Genomic DNA, 14,197 nt, shown 5'->3' with positions numbered 1-14,197 from the left:
GGCTAAAAAGGTGGTAAGAGTTACCTCAGGTGCTCAACAGGAAAAATGGTGGGATGGAAGGCGTCCATTAAGCACTGTGTAGGTGTATATCTCTCAGCAGGTTCAGACATGTAGATTTCAAGAAAAACTGAGGTAGGCAAGAATGACAGGAACTGGGACATGGTCAGAACTATTGCCATCACCATAGAAGTGTGGGACATGCACATAATGGATTTACCAAACAGAAAAATCCATTGTGGAATCCGCAACAGAAACCTAAGGTTATCGTGTTCATAATGGGGAGCAGCCAAGGTGTTAGTCCGTTGGAGCGCTTCTCATCATAGACAATGAATGGCGGCCAAGTACACACACGGCCAGTCCTTCCAGACAAGAGCTTTGGGATACCTATCCATGAGATCATTGGGGGTCCTGGCATGTTGCCTGACTCTGCCAGTCGCTGACTGAAGCAGGACAGTGAGGCGGCCAGTGATTGGTTAAGTGTGCGGTCAATGCTGAGACAATTTGGTCTCCAAAGTATTGTCCAGTGGATACAGACAAGCAATGAGGCCATAATGCGCATAACCCCTGGCAGATCAAATAGTCGCATGCATTATGGCCTCATTGCATGCCCATATCCATGGAGACCCAAACTCCCAGATCTTGCCACTGATCCGGAAGCGGATGTTCTTGACAGGAACACTTCAACATCTTGCGACCTATCCAATCTCTATGCTGATGACACCCAGCTATATACCGCCTGCCGTAGCATCACCCCCGCACTCCTTCAAAGCGCAAGTGACAGTCATCTTCAATGCTATATCCTTCCTATATCTAAAACTCCGTTTTACTAAAACGGAGCTTCCCTCTTCTAACCACCCTCCACCGGACATTTCCATCTCTGTTTATGGTACAACCATAATCCCTACACAGCAAGCCCGCTGCCTTGGGGTTATGTTTGACCCAGAGATAGTCTTTCACGCCCCACAATCAATCTCTTTCATGTTCTTGTCACCTGCATCTCTAAAATCTGTCCTTTCCTGTTTAATCAACTAAAATTCTCATTGTTCTGGTTCATTCCTGGTTTGAGTATTAGGGTATGTCTCACTAAGCAAATACGGCGGAATCCCGCCGTGCTCGGTGTCCCGATGTGAATGAATGAGAGAACGCACGATCCTCCGCTACCGCCGCTTTCCGCTCAGAGAAGCAACATGCCACTTCTTTGAGCGGAGAGCGGCGGGTGTGGAGGAGCGGGCGCTCTCCCATAGACGGGCTATGGCACACAAACAGGAGAGATTCCGCAGCGGAAAGTTCCTTCTGTTTTACTTACCCTTAGGGCCCTATTCCACGGGACGATGATCGTTCGCATAATCGTTAACGATAAACGATCCAAACGACCGCTATTACAAAAGACCTGAAATCATTAACCCATTTACATGGAAAAATAATAGTTACTTATCGTTCTTGTGGTTGTCTTGTCGTCGCTATTGCGTTTATCACTTCTGCGAACGATTGAACGACGTCTTATTCCATGCGAACAATTTGCGAAAGAGCAACGATAAAAATAGTTCCAGGTCTTTTTAAACGATCAACGATTTCTCGTTCGGTCGTTAGTCGTTAACTGCTATTCAACCGATTGATCATCATTTAGATTCGAACGATTAACGATAATCGTCCGGTGGAATAGGGCCCTTACCCTTTTTCCTTTTCCAGTTCATCCTAAAAGCTACACCAATGCCCCCCACCCCATTCCAGGTACTTCACCGATGCCTCCCCCCGTGCCAGTCACTACACCAATGCCCCCCCCATCCAGCACAGAATATAATAAACTCCAGATCCAGCACAGCATAATAGATGCCCCCTGCTCACCTACAAAGCGCTCCTCTGTGCTGCATCTCCCTAATCTCTGTCTACCACTATACCCGCACTTTACGCTCCACTAATGACTTACAACATCCTCCATAATCCGCTCCTCATGCCTGTCCAGGACACGAGCTGCCCCAGATCTATAGAATACATTACCTATGTCAGGCTTACCTCCAATACCCAAAGCTTCAAGCATGCCCTTGAAACTCAACTTTTCAAACAACTTATCAGGTTCTCTAACTTGGTCATCCTCCCCCCTTCTCCAAGCACTTAGACCTGTATACAGTCATTGGTTGGTTCACTCACATTCACTTTCCCATTTATAAAACATGTCAGGACTAGAGATGAGCGAACCTGGAGCATGCTTGAGTCCATCCGAACCTGGACTTTTGGCATTTGATTAGCGGTGGCTGCTGAACTTGGATAAAGCCCTAAGGCTATGTGGAAAACATGGATATAGTCATTGGCTGTATCCATGTTTTCTAGACAACCTTAGAGCTTTATCCAAGTTCAGCAGCCCCCGCTAATCAAATACTGAACGTTCGGGTTCGGATGGACTCGAACCCGGTTTGCTCATCTCTAGTCAGGACCATTGTAGCATTGAAGCACCCTAGCCCCTCTGCCTTTTGTCTCCAACCCTTTACTCAAATTTTAAGCAGGGTCCTCACTCCTCGTATTACATATGTATCTTTGTAATGGCTGATGTCTATATGTAGTTCAGTTTGTTTTTGACAGGATAGATAGATAGATAGATAGATAATATTTGTAAAGTGTTAAAGGGAACCTGTCACCCCCCGTACCGGGGTGACAGGTTCCCGACCCCCCGTTAGAGACCCCTATACTTACCTCATCCCGCCGGGTCCCGCTTCTGGATTCGGTCGGGTCCCGGAGATCTCAGCCGCTGCAGCCCGGCGCGCGCGCTGAGAGATGAGTCCAACACCCATAGAGAATGACAGGAGAGTCCAGCGCTCCGTCAGTCTCTATGGGTGTTGGACTCATCTGTCAGCGCGCGCGCCGGGCTGCAGCGGCTGAGATCTCCGGGACCCGACCGGATCCAGAAGCGGGACCCGGCGGGATGAGGTAAGTATAGGGGTCTCTAACGGGGGGTCGGGAGCCTGTCACCCCGGCACGGGGGGTGACAGGTTCCCTTTAAAGGGAACCGATCAGCACATTTATGCTGATTGTCCTGCTAGAACAGCTGCACACATCTAGCAGCCAGCTCTCCGGTGGGGTCACCGAGGCAAGGGGAGAGCCATGAACTAGATGTGTCTGTGCACGCTCTGTGGGGTGATTGACAGGCAAGTAGGCCATTAAGTGTCCTTTTACACACACAGATATCAGACACATTTTTGAAGCCAAAGCCAGGAACACACTATAAACAGAACAGGTCATAAAGGAAAAACTAAGGTTTCCCCTCAAATCCATTCCTGGCTTTGGCTTAAAAAATCTGACAGACAATCTGTCAGATATCCATGTGTGGAAGGACCCTTAGCGACCGCTAATCACCCCACAGAGCGAGCTGACAGGACAGAGCTGTGACAAGTCACAGCCCAGATGGCTCACATGCAGTATTAAAATGCATTTTACCACACATAAAGTTCACAAAGCCCGGAACCCTCAACTCCACTGGAGAGCCAGCTGTGAGGTGCATGGAGCCGTTCTGGGAGCCCAATATTGGTTCCCTTTAAAAAGACATCAATTGAAGCCTTGTACCGAGGTGTGCACGGTAAGGAAGTGAAGCACAGAGGCGTTTAGCATCTGGCACACAACACAGTCTATACCAAGTGGAGAATATGGTGAAGCTACTGATGTTGTACCAGCAGACATTTGGTGTGACTCTCTAGCACTTTTAATTAATAGAATAGGTATATTCATGACAGTGGACCCAATGCTCCTACAGATGTGTAGAAGTCCAAACCGTACAGATTTTTGCCAAGGAAATACACATCCTATTGCCACACACATCATCAAACATCATAAGAATGCATTGTGTAGAACCCTTTCCAGACCTGTATATCCATAGGCCTTTGGTCCTGAAGTCTTCTCCAGCAAGCACACCAGACTCTATCACCAACTAAGACACAATGAGGCATTAACAGGCTGCTATGACTAGGTGCCCAGCCTCACATTTGTAAGCTCTATAGGTCACATGACCAGACCCAGGTGACTCATTATCGAGCGCTACAAAAACATGGCCACTTTTGCCCCACTCTTGTCTCCAGTTCAGGTGTGGTTTGCAATTAAGCTCCATTTACTTCAATGGAACTTATTTTTTAAAACCCCACCCAAACTGGAGACAAGAAAGGGGGAAAAGTGGCCATGTTTTTGTAGGGAAAGCTACCACTGCACTTTTTGTGCCAAAACCAGAAAAGGATCCAATAGAAAACAGAAGCACAAGTCCTCCCTTTATATTTTCCATCCCATTTTAATCCACTTCTGGTTTTGTCACAAAAATAGCTGTGTGTGTTTCCAGCCATATGGTGCCTTTACACAGTAAGATTTATCTGACAGATTTTTGAAGCCAAAGCCAGGAATGGATTTTAAAAAAGGAGAACTCTCAGTCTTTCCTTTATGAGCTGTTTTCTGTTTATAGTACGTTCTTGGCTTTGGCTTCAAAAATCTGTCAGATAAATCTATCTGTGTAAACCCACCCTTAGAGGATTGTTCACAAATTGTATATACACTGCAGAATTTTAGTACAGGACAGAAAAATTTTAAGAAATCTCATGCACACAGGTGGAACAATCTGCAGAAAAATGAACCTGCAGTGTGGGATTAACAGCCTGGCTATCTATGTTGTGTATACAATGCAGAAATCAACATCAGCCACTGGTTGGCTGAGTGGGATGTCAGGGAGCCAGGGGCCACAGAAGCAGGTCAGAGCACGGATGGGTAAAGTATTCACCGGGCCGTGGCGGGTTAAGGGGCACTGCGTTTACATACTCGCAGCGGGATGAAAACATTTTGACAGATTCTCTTAGCACTATTTGAGACCATTTTAGACGGACTGACTGCACAGATCGGCACTCGTTTGCTAATCCTTCAGGCTATGTGTACACAATAGAGAGGAGCACAGCTCGTGCATGTTCAAGCCTGACTGCTTGGCACTTGCTCTGAATTCTATCGGTAAAAGGCAGATGTCTATTAACCCCTTCCCGCATAAGGGCGTAACTGTACGTCCTCATGCGGGTGGGGGAGTTCAGAGGGGGGCCGCGTGGCGAACCCTCTCTGAACCGCCGCGGTCCCGGGTGGCGCTTGTAGCCCGGGACCACGGCTATTAGTGGGCACGTTCCGTGTCTGCTAATTAAGTATTCAGATGCAGCTGTCAAAGTTTACAGCTGCATCTGAATACTGTATTTAAGCCATCCCTGGTGTCTAGTGGTGTGGATAGCCCCCCCCCCCGCAACATAGTCACAGACGGGCGATCTTTCCATCTGGCAGTGGCCGGGGTCTGCGCCGTAATGGCGCTGATCCCGACTCGGCATTCTATTGTTTTCGGCTGCACCAGCCAAAAGCAATATAACACTGATCTCATGGATCTATGCAGTATAACAATACTGCATAGATCTCTATGAGAGATCAGTGTGCATATACTAGGAGTCCCCAAGGGGGAATAACCCTAACCCCAGGGGGGCTTCTAGTATATGTGTAAAAAAAAAAATTAAAAAAAGTTGTATTATTAATAAATTATCCCCTCCCCTAATAAAAGTTTAAATCACCCCCCTTTTCCCATTTTATAAATAAAAATAAATAAATAAACAAACATGTTTGGTATCGCCGCGTGCGTAATCGCCCAAACTATAAGTTTATTTAATTCCTGATCCCTCATGGTGAACGGCGTAAGTGCAAAAAAATTCCAAAGTGCAAAATTGTGCATTTTTGGTAACAGCAAATCCAGAAAAATTGTAATAAAAAGCGATCAAAAATTTGCATATGCGCAATCAAGGTACCGATAGAAAGAACACATCATGGCTCAAAAAATGACACCTCACACAGCCCCATAGACCAAAGGATAAAAGCGCTATAAGCCTGGGAATGGAGCGATTTTAAGGAACATATATTTGTTATCAATGGTTTGAATTTTTTACAGGTCATCAGATAATATAAAAGTTATACATGTTACATATCGTTGTAATCGTAACGACTTGAGGAACATATATAACAAGTCAGTTTTACCCCAGGGTGAACGGCGTAAATAAAAATGCCCCCCAAATTTTAAAAATGTGTTTTTGGTTTTTTTTTTCAATTTCACCACACATTTATTTTTTTGCTAATTTTGCAGTGTACTTTATGCCAAAATTCAGCCCGTCATTGCAAAGTACAATTAGTGACGCAAAAAATAAGGGCTCATGTGGGTTTCTAGGTGAAAAATGCAAGTGCTATGGCCTTTTAAGCACAAGGAGGGAAAAACGAAAACGCAAAAAAAAAAAAAAAAAGTCCAGTCCTGAAGGGGTTAATAATGGAGTCCGCAAATAATGATTTTCACTGATGGCAGTCATTATAAAAAATAGCCGTCAAAGACAGACATCTTTATTGAACGGCCGCCATTAAACAGCAAAGAAAACAATGGCCGTTATTTTGACAGTGTATGTGAACATAGCCTAAAATTAGTCAGTAAATGCACAGAAGAGGTAAAAGCACTGTAAAATACAAAACTGCATGCCAGTCTGCTGTAATAATAATAATTACAATAATAGTTGTATGTACATAGCTCCAACATTTCCTGCAACACTTGTTTATCAGAATCATCCACACTGTTTAAATAAAGTTTTCAATACAAACTAGGTTTTACCCACAGCCAAAATGGCCACCGCGGCACTTCCGCCCATAACTGTGACGTCGCCGTCCAGTCGATCTCTGGTTACGTCATAACTGCGCGTCCTAGGCGGCTTGGGGCGCACGCTGCGGTGTTGTGTCACCGGTTCGGCTCGGCATATTCCTCTGTCCGGTAGGCGGGGTGCTCATTTCTCGTGTTATAATGTTTCTGATCGGTTTCTCAGCGGTAACTTATATGATTCTTCTATTTCTTATGTTTTAAAGCTCAGTATGGAGGCCCCGAAGGAAGACGCTCCTCCACCGAAGCAGCAGCCTATGATTTATATATGTGGAGGTAAGGAGGGCGGCGCCGGCTCATGTTATTATGTTACTTACACGCTGGATATGGGCTGAGCCCTATATATGTATAACTGGAGGGATGATGCCTTATCTACAGGCTATAGTGGTGCAGGGAGCGAGGAGAGACCGTCGGCGCGTCCGCAGGGAGCGAGGAGAGACCGTCGGCGCGTCCGCAGGGAGCGAGGCGAGACCGTCGGCGCGTCCGCAGGGAGCGAGGCGAGACCGTCGGCGCGTCCGCAGGGAGCGAGGCGAGACCGTCGGCGCGTCCGCAGGGAGCGAGGCGAGACCGTCGGCGCGTCCGCAGGGAGCGAGGCGAGACCGTCGGCGCGTCCGCAGGGAGCGAGGCGAGACCGTCGGCGCGTCCGCAGGGAGCGAGGCGAGACCGTCGGCGCGTCCGCAGGGAGCGAGGCGAGACCGTCGGCGCGTCCGCAGGGAGCGAGGCGAGACCGTCGGCGCGTCCGCAGGGAGCGAGGCGAGACCGTCGGCGCGTCCGCAGGGAGCGAGGCGAGACCGTCGGCGCGTCCGCAGGGAGCGAGGCGAGACCGTCGGCGCGTCCGCAGGGAGCGAGGCGAGACCGTCGGCGCGTCCGCAGGGAGCGAGGCGAGACCGTCGGCGCGTCCGCAGGGAGCGAGGCGAGACCGTCGGCGCGTCCGCAGGGAGCGAGGCGAGACCGTCGGCGCGTCCGCACGGATCGGTCTGTTAACCCTATGAAGGAGGGTTTTTTTTTGGTTTTTTTTTTTTTTATATTTATAAAGTGACTACCACCAGGCCCAGGCTGAAGCACTGGAGGTGGGAGGAAATCCAACCCCCTCTTTAATAGGGTTCCATTGATTCTAATGGAGTCCAGTGCTTCTGCCTGGGCCTGGTGGTACAGTCACTTTAAATTCTTTATTTTACAACCACATTTTCCGACAAAGGAAAGTTGAAGAAATTGCAGAAAGAATTGAACATTGGGGATACACACGTAGGCATACAAATATGCACAGTCGCATTATAGAAAGCAGGAGGGTGTGTGGCCAGCGTATTTGCCAGTACATTGAGAAAGCCTGGTGACCATCCCCCCATCAACAACCAACCTCGTAACTTTCAACTACTAAAACAGAAAGGAAAAACCTCCAGCACCGGACGCTGGAGCACAAAAAGTAGAAGGTCAAGAACAGAAATCCAGGAAAGAAAGAGGAGAAAGGCATGAACAGAAAGGGTTAGGAGACAAGAGGAAGGGAAGTGGGCGATCCGCCAGAGGAAATGGGGGAAGACAAAGAGAGATGGAGAGAAAAAGGAAAAAAAAAATGCAGGAGTTGTCATCTGAGGGTATTAATCATCTTTGACCACTATTGTGTAACTATAATATCCACAGAAAAACAACTGTATAGGAGCCCGGCGCTCTGATAATCTTGCAGCTATTAGGCTGGGAGTGAGCTGCCCTTTCTCCCAAATGTAATGGACTAAATGCGTAATAAAGTGCAAGTAAACGTGTGCCGTAATACTACAAGTGCAGTAATACCTCTCTTTAGTGAATGCACACCTCACATACTATAGACGGCTACCATAGAATTTGGAAATTACCTTGTCCAAAAAGCTCAAATAATGAATAATAGGAGTAGTAGTGGTAGGAGGCAGAGTCTGAATTGTCAGCGTGGCTAGGTCCAGTCAGACTATTACTGTATGCAGAGTTCCTCTCCAAGGCTGTTAGAGTTGGGCTATCCCCCACAAAAAAGCCGATGTGAGCCAGTACCCAGATGGTGGGCTCACGGAACCGAGTGACGTCACTCTCTCACTCTAAGGATCACTGTAGAGGCTCAAAAAACCAATGCGTTTCAGCAAAGAAAAGCGTTTGCCTTCGTCGGGGTTGAGGCTGTGGAGAGGGGCTCCGTCCTGTCCTTTATAGATTTGGCACACTTGATCATAGATGTTATATCTGGAGAGTTGCTGCAAAAATGTCTTACGGAGCTACAGTATCTTCCAAATAGAACTATCCTTCTTTTTCACTGGTGATACTTTCTTTTATAAAGCATACTATCATTATGCTGAGATTTCGTTACAGTTTTTCTTGTTATCCCGTGTCTTCATTAGCTATGTTCTGCAATGCCACTAGGTGCCGCTAATACCCCATTATCTATCAGAATCTAGTTTAAGGGTGCCTTCACACATACCGACTCGCAGCAAAAAACTCGCTGCGAGGTTCTGCTTCGAGCCGAGGTCCTGGAAGGCCCCTATCACTACATAAAAGTACTGGTCTGAAAGACCGCTGCGTGTATGTAATGCAGCCGCCCCCTTAACCCCTTCGGCTCCAGCTCCGGTCCCGCACCGCTGTCTCCATACATTACTTGGCTCTGGCTGCATGGGGTCCCGGCGTCTTGCTCTGCCGCCCAGCCAATCAGTGGCTGCGGCTGGGCAACACGCAGCGAGTTTTTTGCTGCGAGTCGGTATGTGTGAAGGCACCCTTAAAGGGTTATCCAGCTCTACAAAAACAAGGCCACTTTCTTCCAGAGACAGCACCACTTTTGTCTCCAGCTTGGGCGGGGTTTTGCTGCTCAGTTCCATTGAAGTGAATGGAGCTTAATTGCAAACCACACCTGACCTGGAGACAAGAGTCGTGTTATCTCTGAAAGAGAGTGGCCATGTTTTTGTAGCACTTGATAACCCCTTTAATTCAAGATCTTTTTGTATCATATTGTTACCCTCCACTTTTAAATAGACTACAATGTCACTGCCTGTTAAGAACCTCTACCAATACGAAAATACTTTCGCTATATATATATATATATATATATATATATCGTCATTCAAGCCATTTGGAATTAGTGTGTTTAAGTAAAAAAAAAAAATATATGTCTAGAGCTGAGAGTCGTATATTTTTACATAACACACTAATTCCAAATGGCGTGAACGCCGATCTGGAACTTTTTGCTTTTTAGAATAAATTATTTCTATAGTTACATTTTTTTATATATATATATTGCGAAAGTATTTTCGTATTGGTAGAGGTTCTTAACAGGCAGTGACATTGTAGTCCATTTAAAAGTGGAGGGTAACAATGATACAAAAGGATCTTGAATTAAACTAGATTCTGATAGATAACGGGGTATTAGCGCCACCTAGTGGCATTGCAGAACATAGCTAGTGCATTATCTGAGCTGTTTGGACAAGGTAATTTCCAAATTTTATGGTAGCCATCTATAGTATTAAAGGTATTATTGCACTTGTAGTACTACGGCACATGTTTACTTGCACTAGGCAGTAATTTACTAATTTTAATATCCAGCTCATCACCTTTCCAAGTGAGAGGTTTTTATTCCTGCCCCTCTGGAATCTCCAGGATGCGGCTTCTATTGTCTGTTATAAATGGACAGGAGAACCATACATTTGCACCACTCCAAGCATTCTCCATGGGAGCTGCAGCAGTTACCCAAGGGTTGACTTTGGCAACAAAAGGACCGGCGGCATGCATGATGTACTTGCTGCTTCATAGCAAACACTTGGGGTCTTTTTCTAGAACCCCCGCTACTCTGACACTTATGACACTTATCCCTTGTCCTATGAATTGGAGGATCAGTTATTGCTCGAAGGAATACTTCTTAAAGGGGTTGTCTGGGGAAAAAATGAATATTTGGCCAGATTATGTGAAAGCCTAAACACTAACAGATGACCCCCCTGGACCACTAAGTATGATGACAGACTGATATGTTGTATGGGTGCATATATATATAGGAAGGGGGGGGGGTACAGTATAGAGGACTGTTTTAAGACACTTAAACACTAGGGGGAGCTGTTAGAATATTATAGTGAATTTATTATTGTTATAATACCTCTGTAAGTAAAAGGGGTTTGTCAAGTTATTTTTAAGTGTCCTCTATCCACAGTATAGGGGACAAGTATGAGATTGCAGGGGGTCTGACCTCTGGGTCCCTAGGGATCTCTAGAACATCACCCCGACTCTTGCTGTAGTGGTGTTCTTGGCTATCTCTGGCGGCTCTATAAAGAATAAATGGAGCAGTCCGACCTGTAGCTCCATTCAAAAGGAGATGGGGTGCCAATCTAAAGTTTCCCAGGGGCGAACAGAAGGGGGAGACTCCCTGCAGTCTCATACTTGTCCCCTATAATGGGGATATGGGACAAGTTAGGTTAAATCGGAAAACCACCTTTTAAAGAGAGAGTCCCAAGAAACTTAAAAATGACAGGCAGGCCGGGGGGATAAAGAAAGTATACATACTCATGGAACTCTGAAAGCCGCCCAATGCTGTTTTCAGGCAGCTTCTGGGTTTGTCACGTCCCTGGCTCCTGCTGCTACCATGTTGTGTACCCTGCTGATGGATTTACCCGTTCAGCCAGTCAGTGACTGCAGCGGTGTCCCTATCACCGATTGGCTGAGCGGGCAATCCATCAGTGGTTGCTGCAGGAGGCTAGCGCTGGGGAGATAATGGAAAGGCAGGCAAGGACATGGGAATGGGTACATATACTTTTTTTTACTATGCCCCCCCCCCCCCCCACCACCTTTTTTTTAATTTTTAATACATCCATGTAAGTCTTTCCTTTTGTTTTTCCTTTTTACCAGAATGTCACGCAGAAAATGAAATCAAAGCCAGAGATCCCATCAGATGTCGAGAATGTGGATACAGAATTATGTACAAGAAAAGGACAAAGAGATGTATCCTTTTATAGATGGACACTTCAGTCACTAGTAACCAGTCACACATGGATGATTTATTTGATAAAGTTTTGGATGTAGTTTGAGTTCGGGATGGAAGTGGCCACAGAAGGAATGGGATATTTCAAAGAAAGATGTATCCTTCTCCTTCCTGCTTAATCCACTGCTGGCTTAGGCTCCAATAACTGCATAAACTGCTATGGAATTATTTTGTGAAGCCATGCTTATATTGCCACCTCGCTGACATACATCTCATTCTATAATGATACTGGCACAGAGATCTTTAGGTATACATTATAAAGGGTTGTTTCTATCTGAGAAATGTATGGCGTGTCCTGTGGATACCACCTCAAGGACCCATATCTCTACTTATATAAACTGCCTAAAATGGACTTCCCTATTACCCTTGGCAGATGCAACCAGCCACCTCGCATTAGACATATCCTAATAGAAATGCTTCTTAAAGGGGTTGTCCAGGAAGCATGAAAGGTCCTACCTGTTCTGCTTGCTGGCACTAACTTAAAGGGGTATATCTCATCTAAAATATAAATTATTTCTGCAAACTTGCTTCTTGATATGCTGATCTTTCTCTCCCATTGACAGCTTGTTGTCTAGGTTACCGACCACAACTCTGCTTTAAATGTAGTGGTTTTGCAGGTTAGATGATATATATATATATATATATATATATATATATATATATATATATATATATATATATATAATTTTTTTTTTTTTTTTTTTTTTTTTTTACTGTATATTTTCATTATATCCCTATAAAGCTACATTCTATCTATCTCCTAGACAACAAGCTGTCAATGGTAGGGAAAGATCAGCATCTTAGGAGGAGGAGACAAGTTTGATAAGCTATGTATTTGCAAAAATTTTTACCTTGAAGAGTCCTATAAGTATATTAGCTGGGATGGGAATATCCCTTTAAGCCCTCTCTCATGCACATCTCAGAAGTATGTCAGAGATTAGAGGGGGCAGGTGCTGGTCACAATCATGGCATGCGGGCAAAATAGTGACCGCACACACTGACTAATAGCCATGTGATGTGGTAGAGAAATCCTGCAGCTGTTGGTCCTCTAGTTGTGACTTGCACCCATCTTTTCTTGAAAGGAGTATTTTCAGTCACAACAATTTCTGCAACAGATTCTGCACACAGCTGCACCACAACCCTTATAAAGCCCCCCCCCTCCCCAATAGAAGTTTAATATACTCCCCCTTGCCCATTATAAAAATAAAATTATTTAAAAAAAAAAACAAACAAACATATAATATATCATAGCGTGCGGAATTGTCCTATCTATTAAAATATAACATTATTGTTCCCACACGGTGAATGGCGTAAATGGAAAAAAAAAAATCAGGATTGCTGATTAAAAAAAAAAAAAAAAATTATATATATCAGAAAAAAATGATAAAAACAATAAATTTTTGCTACACCAATATGATATTAATAAAAACTTGAGATCATGCCACAAAAAATGACACCTCAACCAGCCCTGTAGGTGGGGGAAAAAAAAAGCGCCATGGCTCTTACAAGGCGGAGAGGAACATTGCATTAATTTGACCTGAGCATCAATGGGCTTGGTCTTGAAGGGGTTAATAATGCACATAGTTAGAAATCAGAATATGTTTGCTTTTTTGCTTTTCCTTAATGACTCCTCAGTGGTCGTATTTGATGCGCGTTAAAGACTCTGAATCTTTACAACCCTGGGTTTCTTTTTTTTTTTTTTTCTCTCTAATCTGTGCTAACTTTTTTTTTTTTCTCTAATGGACTGTACCTAATGTAGAGGCATGACAATATAAATTATTACATTCTTTGTAATAAAATTTTTTATGTTAAAAAGATATTTCTCTGTCTGGTTATTTTACTTGTACAATAAAAAGTTATTTTGAAAAGTGTCTATTTATATTTTTAATTTTAATCTTTATTTTTTTGTTAAAGGGATTATCCAGTCTTAGAAAAACACAGCGGCTTTCTTCCAGAAACAGCACTGCTCTTTTGGTTGTGGGTCTGTACCTCAGTTCCATTGAAGCAATTGGTAATACACACCCAACCTGAGGGTAGAGGTGGTGCTGTTTTTGCCAGAAAGTAGCTTTTTGTTTTTGTTTTTTCTTACTTCTGGATAACCCCTTTAAATCAAATGTATTGTTTCGTAAGTAAATTATCCAGGTGGTGCAGTACACTGGGCGCTGATCTCTTCATGTGCAAAGGGCTGCACTATGCAGTGCCTCCAGTGTAACGATATCCCCTCTGTGATGTGGCCAGGCTTAATTGTAATGGAAGCGCATCACCAAGGGGAGGGGATATCAATACACTGGGGACGCTGGGCACGCCTCCACTGCACATGAAGACACCGGCACGGAAACTGAGCAGCATCTTGAAAAAAGGACCACGCCGACACCGACAAGGTAGGGAAAAAAGATCACTCATGAGGAAATGGTACATTTGCTTTAAACTTAAAGGGGTAGTCCACCCAAAAATTTTTTCTTTCAAATCAACTGGTGCCATAAAGTGCCAGAGATTTGTAATTCACTTCTATTAAAAAATCTTAAGTCTTCCAGTACTTATTAGCTGCTGTA

The 14,197-nt window shown here is 44.7% G+C and overlaps 1 protein-coding gene across 3 annotated transcripts; it reads left to right on the top strand.

Annotated features, from left to right (window-relative positions):
• Positions 1-10: 10 nt before the first annotated feature.
• On the top strand, positions 11-13,464 carry POLR2K (RNA polymerase II, I and III subunit K). Of its 3 annotated transcripts, none has more exons than XM_069957335.1 (4): positions 11-78; positions 6,883-6,952; positions 11,513-11,605; positions 13,281-13,464. In XM_069957335.1, the coding sequence occupies exons 1-4, from the start codon at positions 46-48 to the stop codon at positions 13,301-13,303; spliced, it is 219 nt and encodes a 72-aa protein (XP_069813436.1). In that variant the 5' UTR covers positions 11-45; the 3' UTR covers positions 13,304-13,464. The 3 variants fall into 3 exon arrangements, with proteins under 3 accessions (XP_069813436.1, XP_069813438.1, XP_069813437.1); XM_069957337.1 differs by lacking the exon at positions 11-78 and adding an exon at positions 110-132; XM_069957336.1 differs by lacking the exon at positions 11-78 and adding an exon at positions 6,704-6,790.
• Positions 13,465-14,197: the final 733 nt, after the last annotated feature.

This window comes from Dendropsophus ebraccatus, chromosome 2 (genome assembly GCF_027789765.1).
Source record: "Dendropsophus ebraccatus isolate aDenEbr1 chromosome 2, aDenEbr1.pat, whole genome shotgun sequence".
NCBI lineage: Eukaryota > Metazoa > Chordata > Amphibia > Anura > Hylidae > Dendropsophus > Dendropsophus ebraccatus.
The sequence above is the reverse complement of the archived record's forward strand: the minus strand, read 5'-3'. Positions and strand labels throughout refer to the sequence as shown.